This window comes from Heptranchias perlo, unplaced genomic scaffold (assembly GCF_035084215.1).
Source record: "Heptranchias perlo isolate sHepPer1 unplaced genomic scaffold, sHepPer1.hap1 HAP1_SCAFFOLD_413, whole genome shotgun sequence".
In the NCBI taxonomy this organism is placed as follows: Eukaryota; Metazoa; Chordata; class Chondrichthyes; order Hexanchiformes; family Hexanchidae; genus Heptranchias; species Heptranchias perlo.
Window position 1 is genome coordinate 178,171 of NW_027139425.1, and position 14,934 is coordinate 193,104.

The 14,934-nt window shown below is 47.8% G+C and overlaps 1 protein-coding gene across 1 annotated transcript; it reads right to left on the bottom strand.

Moving 5' to 3' along the window:
* Window positions 1-11,063: 11,063 nt before the first annotated feature.
* LOC137312260 (histone H1-like) lies at window positions 11,064-11,696 on the bottom strand. The gene has a single exon (XM_067978877.1). The coding sequence runs from the start codon at window positions 11,694-11,696 to the stop codon at window positions 11,064-11,066; it is 633 nt and encodes a 210-aa protein (XP_067834978.1).
* Between the last annotated feature and the right edge of the window lie 3,238 nt (window positions 11,697-14,934).

Here is a 14,934-nt window from a genome sequence, read left to right on the forward strand (position 1 = left end):
CCTGCAAGTTTCAACCATTCATTTTGCAAAAGTGAACTGATAGTAGACAGCTGTTATATGGGCTCCTGCAGTCTCAACGTTTAGCTCATGGAATTACACATTTAGCATAGGGCTTTTCCGCTTGTCTCGGTGGCGCAAAAGTTTGATGATTCGAGTCCTTATTATATTTTTCCTCAGGATTCATCGCCTCAAAGTTCCAGGGTTTCAATGTGTGCTTTGTCTGCAAGAAAATGTACCGTGATCATTGCCGGCTGAGCAGGGCTGATATTTCACCATTTACCCTGCAGTCGGAAATCAGGCACATGAATCATATAAAGGAATGGAACATTGGCTTCAGGGAAATCACAATTCATCTTGACAGACAAACCCCTGAAAGGCCCGAAGGGAGGTCACACTCGCAGTAAGAGAGCTGGTTCGCTGTGACAGAGAGGTTACTGCAGTGAGTGAGACCAGACTGTTTCTATTTTCAGAGGATAAATGTCACACCCTTTATTTTGGAAAAGCAAAACGGTGGGGATTTTTATCACAGCCCGATGCCTTTAGTGTTGGATTAGATGTTCCCCGTTGCGTTACTTTCATCTTCATCGGAGAACCGGTTCGGGCGTTCCTGTGATAAACGGCGACAATTGCCTGTTAATGTTAAATTTAACAACGGCTGCACTGAGTTTTTAATCCCACTCTCAAGATGCAGTCTGTAAAATGATGAAATTTCATCACATGCAAAGCACAAAAATCTTATTAAAGTTTTGACTGACTCTCGGTAACCACGTCAGCATCTCCTTCAGTCTGAAAGAGAAAGTTATCGGTTGATTAATGGTGATTAAAACAGTCATTCAACTACGAACGGTTTAATTAGCTTCATGTAATTATTTATTAAGTTCATAACTCGTGTTAAAGTTAATTCCCTGATTGGGAATGGAACCACCCGGCGGTGGTGACGATCCGGATTCTTTCCCCTCAGTCTGGTTCAGTAATAACTGAAGTCGAATACATTTTAAAGTCCAACACATCTTTAATAGCAGTGTTCTTAGTCTGCAGCATTGACTTGGACTCCTGATAGAGTCCCTCTATGCTGGCAGAGCAAGAACAAAAACATACAGAAATCCACACGTTTTTATGCAGATGAATAGGGTTGGAACATACTTAACGAGGGTCAACACCAATCATAAGCCGGGCATAGGTTGCCATGCGAGGTTACATTATTTCCGGCCAATCATAAATCGTCCATGTGCTGATCATGCTGCTGTTAGACATCAAAGGGGATAACTTCCTCACTTTCCAACTTAGAATGTTCTTCCCTGTTCCTTCTGTTCCTTATCTCCCAACCTGGAATGTCTTTCAACTTTGGCGAAGCTCGTTCCCTATATTGATCTGCCATAAACATGGAGACATTCAGACCAGTCCTTGACTCACATCAAAGACCTATCATTGCTAAGACCATGCAACCCTGCTGACTACGCAAACATATGGCCCAGCAGGAGGGCCAGGCCACTTGTATCAATCTCAGTTACTAACTAATTAACCCTTTCTAACCATTTTGCATTCTGCTTCTTTGCCACGTAGGCATTTTAATATTTTACTAAAAACTGACCACGTAGGGATTCTCAGTGGGAGCACTGAATTTTCTCCGACAGGATTGCGCACGGGACACCATGGGACACTGATTCTCTGATGGTTTACTGGGTAAAGGCCCTGATCCCTGGTCTGTGCTGATTCTCTGATAGTTTAGTGGGATTCATTCTGTATCTCTCAGTCTCTGGTACAGTGTGCGAGTGTGGGATTCATTCTGTATCTGTCACTCACTGATACAGTATGTGAGTGTGGGATTCATTCTGTATCTCTCAATCTCTGGTACTGTGTGTGAATGTGGGATTCATTCTGTATCTCTCAATCTCTGGTACTGTGTGTGAATGTGGGATTCATTCTGTATCTGTCATTCTCTGGTACAGTGTGCGAGTGTGGGATTCATTCTGTATCTCTCAATCTCTGGTACTGTGTGTGAGTGTGGGATTCATTCTGTATCTGTCAGTCTCTGGTACTGTGTGTGAGTGTGGGATTCATTCTGTATCTGTCAGTCTCTGGTACTGTGTGAGAGTGTGGGATTCATTCTGTATCTCTCAAACTTTGGTACTGTGTGTGAGTGTGGGATTCATTCTGTATCTGTCAGTCTCTGATACTGTGTGTGAACTTGGGATTGATTCTGTATCTTGTCAGCAGTGTGTGTGAGAGTTTGTGATTCATTCTTTATATGCAGTCTCTCATACTGTGTGTTAGTGTGGGATTCTTTTGGTATCTGTCAGTCTCTGTTTCTCCATGTGAGTGTGGGACTCATTCTGTATATACAGTCCCCAGTACTGTATGTGAGAGTTGAATTCATCCTAAATATGCAGTTACTCATACTGCATGTTAGTGTGGGATTCATACTGTACCTATCAGTCCCTGGTACTTGATGAGAGTGTGGGATTAACTCTATGTCTGTCAGTCTCTAGTACTGTATGTGAGTTTGGGATTCCTTCTGTATCTGTGAGTGTTGGATTCATTCTGTGTCTGTGTGTCTCTGGTACTGTATCTGAATATGAGTTTCATTCTGTATCTGTACGTAATTATTCTCTCAGATTACATTATTGCGTTCAATACTTTAGCTTTAATATCTTAATGTTTGAAGAGTTTTACTCCTAATTTAATTTGTAAATATGGACACACTTTAGGATTTAATGTTGGAGGTTTTAATCAGATAATTTGTGTGCTTTTTGGACTGCTATTAAATCTGTATCTCTGTGAGTACTATTGTGGATGATAATGAATCTTTCAAACGGATAAGGGAACATTTTTGAATTGGTTTGTAATGTGGAGATCAGTCTGTAGAAATGGAATTGATACTGTATCTTTCAGTCTAATATTGTATGAGATTTTTGGACTGGTATATAATGTGTATCTCAGTCTGCACTAATAGAATTGATACTCTATCGTTAAATTTAATTCAACGAGTGCATTCTGAACAGGTATCGAATTTGTTTCTCAGGTTTACTATCTTTCAGTATTTCTCAATCGATACTGTACGTGAGGTTTGGATTTGTTTGCAATTTGTAGCAAATGGTTCACTTTTCGAATGGATATTTCATGTATTAAAGTCATGTGTGTGAGAGTTCTGGGATAGTATTCAATTGGAATCTCGGGTACATTATTGGGATTCATTCTGTCCCTTTCAATCGGGTACCATGTGTGATTTCTCTCTGGTATTTAATTCGTAGCTGTGTTGCCCGATTGTGAGATTGACACAGTGCCTTTCAATCTGAGAGTGTGATTTTGGACTGGGATTTTTGTATCTACCTGTCAGCGGGACAGAGTTCGGGGCAAATGGAACAGTGTCTGCCTCACCCGCTCTGTTTGAATGTTGGATTGAAATTGTGTCTCTGGAACTTGGGATCAGTGTGGGACTGACTACTTCTACTGTCTGAGACTGTGGAACTGATGACCTGTCTGTGTCTCTGTGCTCTGTGGGTGATAATGTACCTCCTGTGTGTGAGAAGGAGCTGGCTGCACTCCTCCTTGTGCCTCGGGTGGAGGAAACATCACATTCATTCTGGATCATTCATGGATTCGCCTGTGGAAAGAAAATTATCTCTCGTTACTCAAGAACATGTGAGGTAGTTATCAGTTTAATATCTGTTAATAATCATTTTGAATATCCACAAATGAAAACCAGTGATACAAACAGTGTCAGTGTCTGACTCCACTGCAGCACTCAGCTTCTGCACACCAGGTGTGTTGGGCTGTTTTACAACAATTTAGTGACATCCAGACACAACCCAACCCCTGCACTGATCCATGAATGGGACTACCCGATGGGGCAGGGACCTTTGTCCAGGTCAGGTTTCTAATCCCCTCTCCCATGGGACTAACCGTTCAACCGAAACATAACAGCCGCTGTTTAAATTGTGTCCTTCACACTTCTCACCTGATGCCTGCAATAGATGCTCTTTGTATAACTCCCCACATCCTTACTGTCCGGCTCTGTTTCCACTCTTCACTGTCCAATAACAATAAACAGGGTGAGACTGGAACTAAACCAGGACCATTCACTCCTGGTTTGGGGAGAGAAAGCAGCAATGGTTTTAATAGCAGGTTCTTCCCATTCTCTCTCCCTTCCCCTGGACACACCCTGTCCACACACAGCCCGAGAATGACCTCTCCCTTCCCCCCTCTCACTCCATGTTCCGGGACCAGTTCCTGATCCACTCCGCCTCTTACAAACAGCCCCCGGACTCCCCCTGCCCTTCCCCCTTGACTCTATGCGGATCTCTGAGCCCATCTGCGGACACGGTCCCGGAGCGATGAGCTGCTGTAACGAGGCTGCTCTTTGCTCCCTTCCCCCGGGGGCCGTGATCTCTCCATTCCCGCCTGTCTGAGCAAAGGAAGTGGGTCTGGGGGAAAGGTCAGAGGGAATGGGCTCCACAGGCAGTGCAGGAACAGGCACCAGAATGGGAAACAGATGGGATTCCACCAGTGCCTAACGCTGGAATCCAGACTGACTTTACAATCTCCAACTATTAAACTCGAGGTTTCCATCCCTGCTGTTTCTCTCGGGCTCTTTTGATGGGAAAGAGTCTTTCAGAGATAAAGTGAGCGGCTGTGGAATGAGCCAATGGGTTCTGTTCATTCTTGGCTCCCTTACTGATAAAGTAACGTTTGACTCCGAAACTGGAGGGAGGATTCCTCAAACCAATCCTGGAGAAACGGGGGAGGAAAGTGGGAGTCGGTGTATTTGCTGGGACCGTGTAGGATTAATATCAGGCAGCAACAGTCCCAGTTTATTTCAATCGGAGTGAAACTCTCGGTCACTGAGAGTAATACAGAACGGCACTGAGCTGCAAGATTGCAGAGGGGACAACATGCAAGAGAGGGTTAAATGTGTGACACTGTCCCTGAGAGTGGGATTAATAATGTGTCTGTCTCTGAAATAATATCAGTGAGAGATGAGACTGCATCTTCTGTCTCTCCATCTTGGAATAGCATTTGGAATGGAATATTTTCCAATTTGTTACTGGGTGAAAACAGGACATTATAGGTCAGTTTCTCTCTCTCTTTTGAACAGCTCATGAAGGTGGGATACTGTTCCTGAGCGAAAGACAGACACACTGATAGGAAGCGTAAGGCGGATACAGTGCCTGTCTCTCTCTCGCGCTGTACATGAAGGTGGGATACTATTTCCTGAGTGTGAAACGGACATACTGATGGGAAGTGTGAGACTGAGACTGTTTCTGTGTGCGTGTCTCTGTCTGTCTGTTTATCTGTCTGTCTGTCTTTCTCTCTCTCGAGGGCTGTAAATGGAAGTGGGATACTGTGACTGAGCGTAAAATGGACACCCTGTTGGAAGGTAAAGATTGATTCTGTGTCTGTGAACAGACCTCCGGTGCAGTTGGTGAGACGGTCACTATCCCTTCTATTATGTCTGAGCCGGTCTGACGGGGCATTTATCAGTCTCCAGTCCTGTAAGGAAAGGAGGAGAGAAACAGCCTGTAACTGTCTGACACTGGACTGTCTGTGAGAGTTGAATTTATTCAGTGTCCAGCCGTCTCTGGGTGTTGAGAATGGGACGGATAGGACACCAGTTAATATTGTCTGTCAGTCAGTTTAGGAGGACAGAGAAGGCCCGCATCATCCCCAGACACCTGCAGCTGGCCATCCGCAACGACGAGGAGCTCAACAAGCTGCTGGGACGGGTGACCATCGCTCAGGGCGGGGTGCTGCCTAACATCCAGGCCGTGCTGCTGCCGAAGAAAACCAGCAATGTGAGCTCCAAGAGCAAGTAAAGCGGCCAAGATTTAATCTGATAACCCAAAGGCTCTTTTCAGAGCCACCCACTGTATCTCTGAAAGGGCTGGTTACTGTCTGAAGCGAGTCAGAGCTTAATTTAATAATAAAACCATTCGTTAGAAACTAACGATATCTTGTTAAATACAAATTATCTCGCTTCCGGACAGTAGATGTCAACAATCTCCAATAGGTTGAATTTTGCAGATTGTATCGGAAATGAGACACAAAATAATCAGTTCATTAAACTGGGCGGGTGGGATCCAGAAATACCAGGTGAGTTTGATCATCGGCAACAAGAAGCACTCGATTGTGTTCCGGCCATTATTGTAAGTGTTATTTACAGTCTCATCCTCCCACAACACTAACTCGGTCTGACTTCCATTCCCCAGGTTTGTCCGCCAGAAGGTGACGGATGTGTTGATTCTTGTGTCAGCGATTGGTGAATCAGTGAATGACATTTGTCTGTTATTGGCTGTGAGTGAGGGATTTATTCTGTCAATCGAGCCAAGCTGCCCATATATTGGAAACGGGAACTTGCATCTCTTGGACTTTGCCAAGTGCACGAGCCTCTCCCTGTCCATATGTCCGAGTTAGATTGACACTGGGGGTGGAGATACCTGATGTGAAAGAGTAGGATCGAAATCAGACCTTTCTGGACCTGTTTCCAGAACTTTCCGTGTCTAAACGTGGCACTGGATGTGATGATGGGACTCAGTCTGCGCAGTATGAGTGGAATTCACCTCCCTCCAATCCTGGGTGTGATGTGTGGAAATTAAACTGTGTCCGTTTCAAATTCCTGCTCTTGGTGAGTCTGGAATTGTCCCCCTTGTCTGTCTGGGTCTGGTCTTTGTGGATATTTAACTGTTACTGTACCTGCCCGAAACCTCACAGATCAGCTCGACTCCGAACTCTCTCTGGTGTTATAACGGCCTATGATATGGATAGTTTATAAATACCAGTCGGGCCCCGCCTGCCATCCGCTCCCTCCCTTCATGAACTTCCCGTTTAAGTACATTTTTCATCGACACTGTCCCACCATTTCAACCCAGGAGATCAGAGCTCTTTCCACCGCCCATTTGGTGGCTCTGAAAAGAGCCTTTGTTGCTCTCGGTGCTGAAGCCGGGTCGGGTTGAGGCGCGCTCCCCGCGGATGCGGCGGGCCAGCTGGATGTCTTTGGGCATGATGGTGACTCGCTTGGCGTGGATGGCGCACAGGTTGGTGTCCTCAAACAGCCCCACCAGGTAAGCCTCGCTGGCCTCCTGCAGGGCCATGACGGCCGAGCTCTGGAAGCGCAGGTCGGTCTTGAAGTCCTGCGCGATCTCTCGCACCAGGCGCTGGAAGGGCAGTTTACGGATGAGCAGCTCGGTGGATTTCTGGTAGCGGCGGATCTCCCTCAGAGCCACAGTGCCGGCTCTGGAGCGATGAGGCTTCTTCACTCCGCCCGTGGCTGGAGCGCTCTTCCGCGCCGCTTTGGTCGCCAACTGTTTGCGAGGAGCTTTCCCTCCGGTCGATTTACGCGCTGTCTGCTTGGTCCTGGCCATTTTCTGAACAGATCTCAACACAACCTGAGACACAGAGACTGTTAATAGGAAGGGCGCGCTCTGGGGCCGCCTTTTAAAGTGTCTGTGAGGGACCAGCCCTGGCCTGTGAATGGCTGCAGTCTCACTCCCAGTCAGGGAGGGACCAGTCCGGGAATTTGATGGGCAGGTTTGAACCGAGCTCTGACAGTCAGACCGACCCGGCGGGAGGTTTTGGGCCCCAATTGGCTGAGCTGAAATTAATCTTCAATTTCAAAAAGCCCGCCAATTTCAGAGCATCAAAAAACAGTTTGAAGAAAATCTCATTTCCCTCCAGCAATTTAAGAATCTCTCTCTTTATAATCTCCATTATTTCCCACTCCTCAGCTCAAATCTCAGGCTGTTTCACATTCCGCTTCATTCTCTGATCTGTCTGTAAAGTCCAGCTTCAATTTCAAAAATCCCGCCAGTTCCGGCCCGCTGAACCGCTCCTCAAACAGAAACTTCACATCGAACTGATCATTGAATGAGGGCAGGAAATAAAGAGCGAGCAGAGAGGACACAGCGGGAGAGGGAGTGAGGAGGGATTTTACTCTGAGCGGAGGATGTAATGTCTGGGGAAAGATTCTGTATCCCCGCCTGTTCATTTATACCGTGAAACCGGGAATTCCGCTCCTTCTCTCGGGATGGCCGAGAACCCCGGCCGTTGTTCCTGATCTCCCTGTACCGAGTGTTGGGGAATCTCCCCATACTAATTAAATATCGGAAACTGCTTCCCCACTCCTAGATCTTTCCTCTCCCCGTTCCCAGGTCAGTGCTCTCTCTGTGAGGCGGTGGGCGGCTCAGAAAGGGTCGAGTTGTTCAGCCGCCGAATCCATAGAGAGTGCGGCCCTGCCGTTTCAGAGCGCACACCACATCCATGGCAGTGACCGTCTTGCGCTTGGCGTGTTCAGTGTAGGTGACCGCGTCCCTGATCACATTCTCCAGGAAAACCTTCAGCACCCCGCGGGTTTCCTCGTAGATCAGACCCGAGATCCGCTTGACACCGCCACGGCGAGCCAGGCGGCGGATGGCTGGTTTGGTGATCCCCTGGATGTTATCACGGAGCACTTTCCGGTGCCGCTTGGCTCCACCTTTGCCCAGTCCTTTGCCTCCTTTACCTCGGCCAGACATGATGATTCTTCACTCAGATCGCTGCTGAATGAATAACGAACTTATGCTGGTTCACTTTTTATGCAGCCTGACCTGTCTGTAACATGCACAGGATGAAAGATTGAGGGGAGGAGAGAGAGTGAGATATTGAACAGAGAGTGGAGGAGAGAGAGTGAGATATTGAACAGAGAGGGGAGGAGAGAGAGTGAGATATTGAACAGAGAGGGGAGGAGAGAGAGTGAGATATTGAACAGAGAGGGGAGGAGAGAGAGTGAGATATTAAACAGAGAGGGGAGGAGAGAGAGTGAGATATTAAACAGAGAGGGGAGGAGAGAGAGTGAGATATTAAACAGGGAGGGGAGGAGACAGAGTGAGATATTAAACAGAGAAGGGAGGAGAGAGAGTGAGATATTGAACAGAGAGGGGAGGAGACAGAGTGAGATATTAAACAGGGAGGGGAGGAGAGAGAGTGAGATATTAAACAGAGAAGGGAGGAGAGAGAGTGAGATATTAAACAGGGAGGGGAGGAGACAGAGTGAGATATTAAACAGGGAGGGGAGGAGAGAGAGTGAGATATTAAACAGAGAAGGGAGGAGAGAGAGTGAGATATTAAACAGAGAGTGGAGGAGAGACAGTGAGATATTAAACAGAGAGGGGAGGAGAGAGAGTGAGATATTAAACAGAGAGGGGAGGAGAGAGAGTGAGGTATTGAACAGAGAGGGGAGGAGACAGAGTGAGATATTAAACAGGGAGGGGAGGAGAGAGAGTGAGATATTGAACAGAGAGGGGAGGAGACAGAGTGAGATATTAAACAGGGAGGGGAGGAGACAGAGTGAGATATTAAACAGAGAAGGGAGGAGAGAGAGTGAGATATTAAACAGAGAGGGGAGGAGAGAGAGTGAGATATTAAACAGGGAGGGGAGGAGAGAGAGTGAGATATTAAACAGAGAGGGGAGGAGAGAGAGTGAGATATTAAACAGAGAGGGGAGGAGAGAGAGTGAGATATTAAACAGGGAGGGGAGGAGAGAGAGTGAGATATTAAACAGAGAGGGGAGGAGAGAGAGTGAGATATTAAACAGGGAGGGGAGGAGAGAGAGTGAGATATTAAACAGAGAGGGGAGGAGAGAGAGTGAGATATTAAACAGAGAGGGGAGGAGAGAGAGTGAGATATTAAACAGAGAGGGGAGGAGAGAGAGTGAGATATTAAACAGAGAGGGGAGGAGAGAGAGTGAGATATTAAACAGGGAGGGGAGGAGAGAGAGTGAGTTATTAAACAGAGAGGGGAGGAGAGAGAGTGAGATATTGAACAGAGAGGGGAGGAGAGAGAGTGAGATATTGAACAGAGAGGGGAGGAGAGAGAGTGAGATATTGAACAGAGAGGGGAGGAGAGAGAGTGAGATATTAAACAGGGAGGGGAGGAGACAGAGTGAGATATTAAACAGAGAGGGGAGGAGAGAGAGTGAGATATTAAACAGAGAGGGGAGGAGAGAGAGTGAGATATTAAACAGGGAGGGGAGGAGACAGAGTGAGATATTAAACAGAGAGGGGAGGAGACAGAGTGAGATATTAAACAGAGAGGGGAGGAGAGAGAGTGAGATATTGAACAGAGAGGGGAGGAGAGAGAGTGAGATATTAAACAGAGAGGGGAGGAGACAGAGTGAGATATTAAACAGAGAGGGGAGGAGAGAGAGTGAGATATTAAACAGAGAGGGGAGGAGACAGAGTGAGATATTAAACAGGGAGGGGAGGAGAGAGAGTGAGATATTAAACAGGGAGTGGAGGAGAGAGAGTGAGATATTAAACAGAGAGGGGAGGAGAGAGTCAGAGTGATGGACAGAGAGGGGAGGAGAGAGTCAGAGTGACGGACAGAGCGGAGAGCGGCCTCTGATCTTCCCGCTCCACCTCCAGCTTTCTCCTCCCGCCAATTTCAAACCGTTTCTCGATAATTGAACCGAAACACAGCGCTCCGCACAAACCCTTACAGACTCGGGCTTCATATTCAAGGATTCCCAGAAACCCGGAGCCTTTAAATAAGCCCCGTTACAATTAACAGTCAGTAATATTCCTGCCTAAATACAGTCCCTTCTGTAACAAGTCCACCCGCCTCCTCCCATTTCAGTCCCAGACCCGATTCGATCTCCCCACACATCCCCTCCCAGACGGGTTCAGCAGTTTACAAACACTTTATTCCCGCTGATTTGAAGAATCTCATGTGTTGGGGTTTGAATTGTGATTGCGGCGGATCTCCGCCAGTTTTCCCCTGTCACCGACTCTCGCCCTGAATCTGTGAAAACAATGAACTGGGACTGGAGCCGAACACCCGCCAGTTCCAGTGAGGCCCGGCCCGGACATCCCATTCTCTCCATTTTATTCCAGACAGTGGGAGTGGGGGCTGGGGCAGCGAATGTCAGCGAGTCACCAGGACCCTGGGTTTATTGGAAATGATTTCTATCTGAAACCTGAGCCCGGCCCCGGGACAGGAATCATCTGATTCCGGGATCAGCTCTTTTCGGAGAGACCTGGGTGGCTCTGAGAAGAGCCGTTGGCTTCAGATGGTCACAAGTTGCACTTGATTTTTCACTTCTTTTTGCCCGCTGCTTTCTTGGGCTTTGCTGACCTCGGCTTGGGCTTGGCCCTCGGTTTTTCTCCCTTCTTCGCCTTCGCCTTCACCGGCTTGGGGGTCTTGGGCTTCTTCACCGCCGCTTTCTTCTTAATTGGGGATTTCGCCGCCTTTTTCTTGGCGGCTGGTTTCTTTCCGGGAGATTTCTTGGCCGCTGCTTTCTTTGCCGTTAATTTCTTGGCTGCTGTTTTCGTTGCCGCCGGTTTCTTTCCGGGAGATTTCTTGGTTCCTTGTTTCTTCACCTTCTTTCCCACTTTTCCCTGGGTTTCCTTCTTAGCGACTCTGAAGGAGCCCGAGGCGCCCGTGCCCTTGATCTGCACCAGGGAGCCTTTTTCCACATTTCTCTTGATACTTAATTTGATCTGGGACCGGAGCTTCTCCACATCCAGGCCTTTGGTCGCCAGAACCTTCTTGATCGCGGCCAGGGAGATCCCCTTGCGATCCTTGCAATCCGCCACAATCTTGAGGATCTGTTCGCTCAATTTGGGACCGGCTGTCCTGGGTCGGGGAACCGCCTTCTTCTTCTTCGGAGCATTGGTTTGAGCGGCGGCGGCTGGAGGAGCCGTTTCGGCGGCTGCAGTATCTGTCATCTCCGGGACTCTGTGGAAAATCTCACTGACAGTCAGAGCTGGGTCAGAAATGAAACGAGAGGCGGCGGCACAGAGCAACTTAAAGGCACAGAGCGGACTGGGCGGAGACACCCTGCTGTCAGCTCCCGGCCCCTCCAGCCTCTCTGTGTTTCTCTCTCCTCTTAATCTCCCCGATTCCAATTCAAATCGGGCACTCCAGATTCCCAGACTAGCCCCTTCCTATCTCTAACACCGGAATGTTTGCTGTCGAAAAACTTTCACCGGAATTAAAAGCACCAGTTTCGATTTTAACCCGTTTCATTGCTGCACTGATCGCGCTCTCTCACCCGATCGCTGACATGATCTCCGTTTTTCGGCTGAAATCTTGAATTTTACGAAAACTTTACCTTAAATTTCCATTTCGGAGCTCGGCAGGGGAGGAGGGCGGTCCTTTGACAGGGATTTTTTTATATTTTACTCCAAAGGGACGAGGAAATTCGGCGATGAGTCCGGCCACACAAACACAGTGACATTAATCTAACCCGCCCGCCCCTTTAACACACTCTCTCTGACCCAATCTTCACATCTTCACATTCACAGGACAAACTGCTCGCCAGATTGACCATTCCCGGGACAGGCTTTCCTCCCCGCTCGGCCTGTGCTGCGGATTCTCGGGGGTAAGTTGTAGTTTCCCCGCTCAGTAACTGTTAAACACTCTGAGGCCGGCGCTCCCCAGATTCAGGGGCAGGAGTCAATCACAGCTGTGACTGTGATAATCCACATCTGGTTTTACATGATTATATTGTTCGCACACTGAAATATGTTCGGTTAAGACGATATTACAAATTATCCGCTCTGGGCTCCTCCATTCTCTCTGTGTTTCTCTCTCCTCCTAAACTGACTGACAGACAATATTAACTGGTGTCCTATCCGTCCCATTCTCAACACCCAGAGACGGCTCGTTACTGAATAAATTCAACTCTCAGAGACAGTCCAGTGTCAGACAGTTACAGGCTGTTTCTCTCCTCCTTTGCATACTGGACTGGAGACTGATAAATGCACCGTTAATCCGTCTCATACATAATAGAAGGGACAGTGACCGTCTCACCAACTGCACCGGAGGTCTGTTCACAGACACAGAATCAGTCTTTACCTTCCAACAGGGTGTCCATTTTACGCTCAGTAACAGTATCCCGCTTTCATTTACAGTGCTAGAGAGAGAGAAAGACAGATAAACAGACAGACAGAGACACGCACACAGAAACAGTATCAGTCTCACACTTCCCATCAGTATGTCCGTTTCACACTCAACAAATAGTATCCCACCTTCATGTACAGCGCCAGAGAGAGATACAGACAGGCACAGTATCAGCATTACGCTTCCTATCAGTGTGTCTGTCTCAAGCTCAATAACAGTAAAGAGAGAGAGAGAAACTGACCTGTAATGTCCCGTTTTCACCCAGTAACAAATTGGAAAATATTCCATTCCAATTTCTATTCCAAGGTGGAGAGACAGAAGATGCAGTCTCATCTCTCACTGATATTATTTCAGAGACAGACACATTATTAATCCCACTCTCAGGGACAGTGTCACACATTTAACCCTCTCTTGCCTGTTGTCCCCTCTGCAATCTTGCAGCTCAGGGCCGTTCTGTATTACTCTCAGTGACCGAGAGTTTCACTCCGATTGAAATAAACTGGGACTGTTGCTGCCTGATATTAATCCTACACGGTCCCAGCAAATACACCGACTCCCACTTTCCTCCCCCGTTTCTCCAGGATTGGTTTGAGGAATCCTCCCTCCAGTTTCGGAGTCAAACGTCACTTTATCAGTCAGGGAGCCAAGAATGAACAGAACCCATTGGCTCATTCCACAGCCGCTCACTTTATCTCTGAAAGACTCTTTACCATCAAAAGACCCCGAGAGAAACAGCAGGGATGGAAACCTCGAGTTTAATAGTTGGAGATTGTAAAGTCAGTCTGGATTCCAGCGTTGGGCACTGGTGGAATCCCATCTGTTTCCCATTCTGGTGCCTGTTCCTGCACTGCCTGTGGAGCCCATTCCCTCTGACCTTTCCCCCAGACCCACTTCCTTTGCTCAGACAGGCGGGAATGGAGAGATCACGGCCCCCGGGGGAAGGGAGCAAAGAGCAGCCTCGTTACAGCAGCTCATCGCTCCGGGACCGTGTCCGCAGATGGGCTCAGAGATCGGCATTGAGTCCGGGGGAAGGGCAGGGGGAGTCCGGGGGCTGTTTGTAAGAGGCGGAGTGGATCAGGAAACGGTCCCGGAACATGGAGTGAGAGGGGGGGAAGGGAGAGGAAATTCTCGGGCTGTGTGTGGACAGGGTGTGTCCAGGGGAAGGGAGAGAGAATGGGAAGAACCTGCTATTAAAACCATTGCTGCTTTCACTCCCCAAACCAGGAGTGAATGGCCCTGGTTTAGTTCCAGTCTCACCCTGTTTATTGTTATTGGACAGTGAAGAGTGGAAACAGAGCCGGACAGTAAGAATGTGGGGAGTTATACAAAGAGCATCTATTGCAGGCATCAGGTGAGAAGTGTGAAGGACACAATTTAAACAGCGGCTGTTTATTTTCGGTTGAACGGTTAGTCCCATGGGAGAGGGGATGAGAAACCTGACCTGGACAAAGGTCCCTGCCCCATCGGGTAGTCCCATTCATGGATCAGTGCAGGGGTTGGGTTGTGTCTGGATGTCACGAAATTGTTGTAAAACAGCCCAACACACCTGGTGTGCAGAAGCTGAGTGCTGCAGTGGAGTCAGACACTGACACTGTTTGTATCACTGGTTTTCATTTGTGGATATTCAAAATGATCATTAGCAGAGATATTAAACTGATCACTTTTCCATTTTCAACCTCACCGTTTCTTGAGTTACAAGAGATCATTTTCTTTCCACAGGCGAATCCTTGAATGATCCAGAATGAATGTGATGTTTCCTCCACCCGAGGCACAAGGAGGAGTGCAGCCAGCTCCTTCTCACACACAGGAGGTACATTATCACCCACAGAGCACAGAGACACAGACAGGTCATCAGTTCCACAGTCTCAGACAGTAGAAGTACTCAGTCCCACACTGATCCCAAGTTCCAGAGACACACTTTCAATCCAACATTCAAACAGAGTGGGTGAGGCAGACACTGTTCCATTTGCCCCGAACTCTGTCCCGCTGACAGGTCGATACAAAAATCCCAGTCCAAAATCACACTCTCAGATTGAAAGGCACTGTGTCAATCTCACAATA

What these genes read in the sequence shown, in the direction of transcription:
- LOC137312260 (XM_067978877.1), bottom strand. Translation starts at nt 11,696, where the DNA reads ATGACAGATACTGCAGCCGCCGAAACGGCTCCTCCAGCCGCCGCCGCT.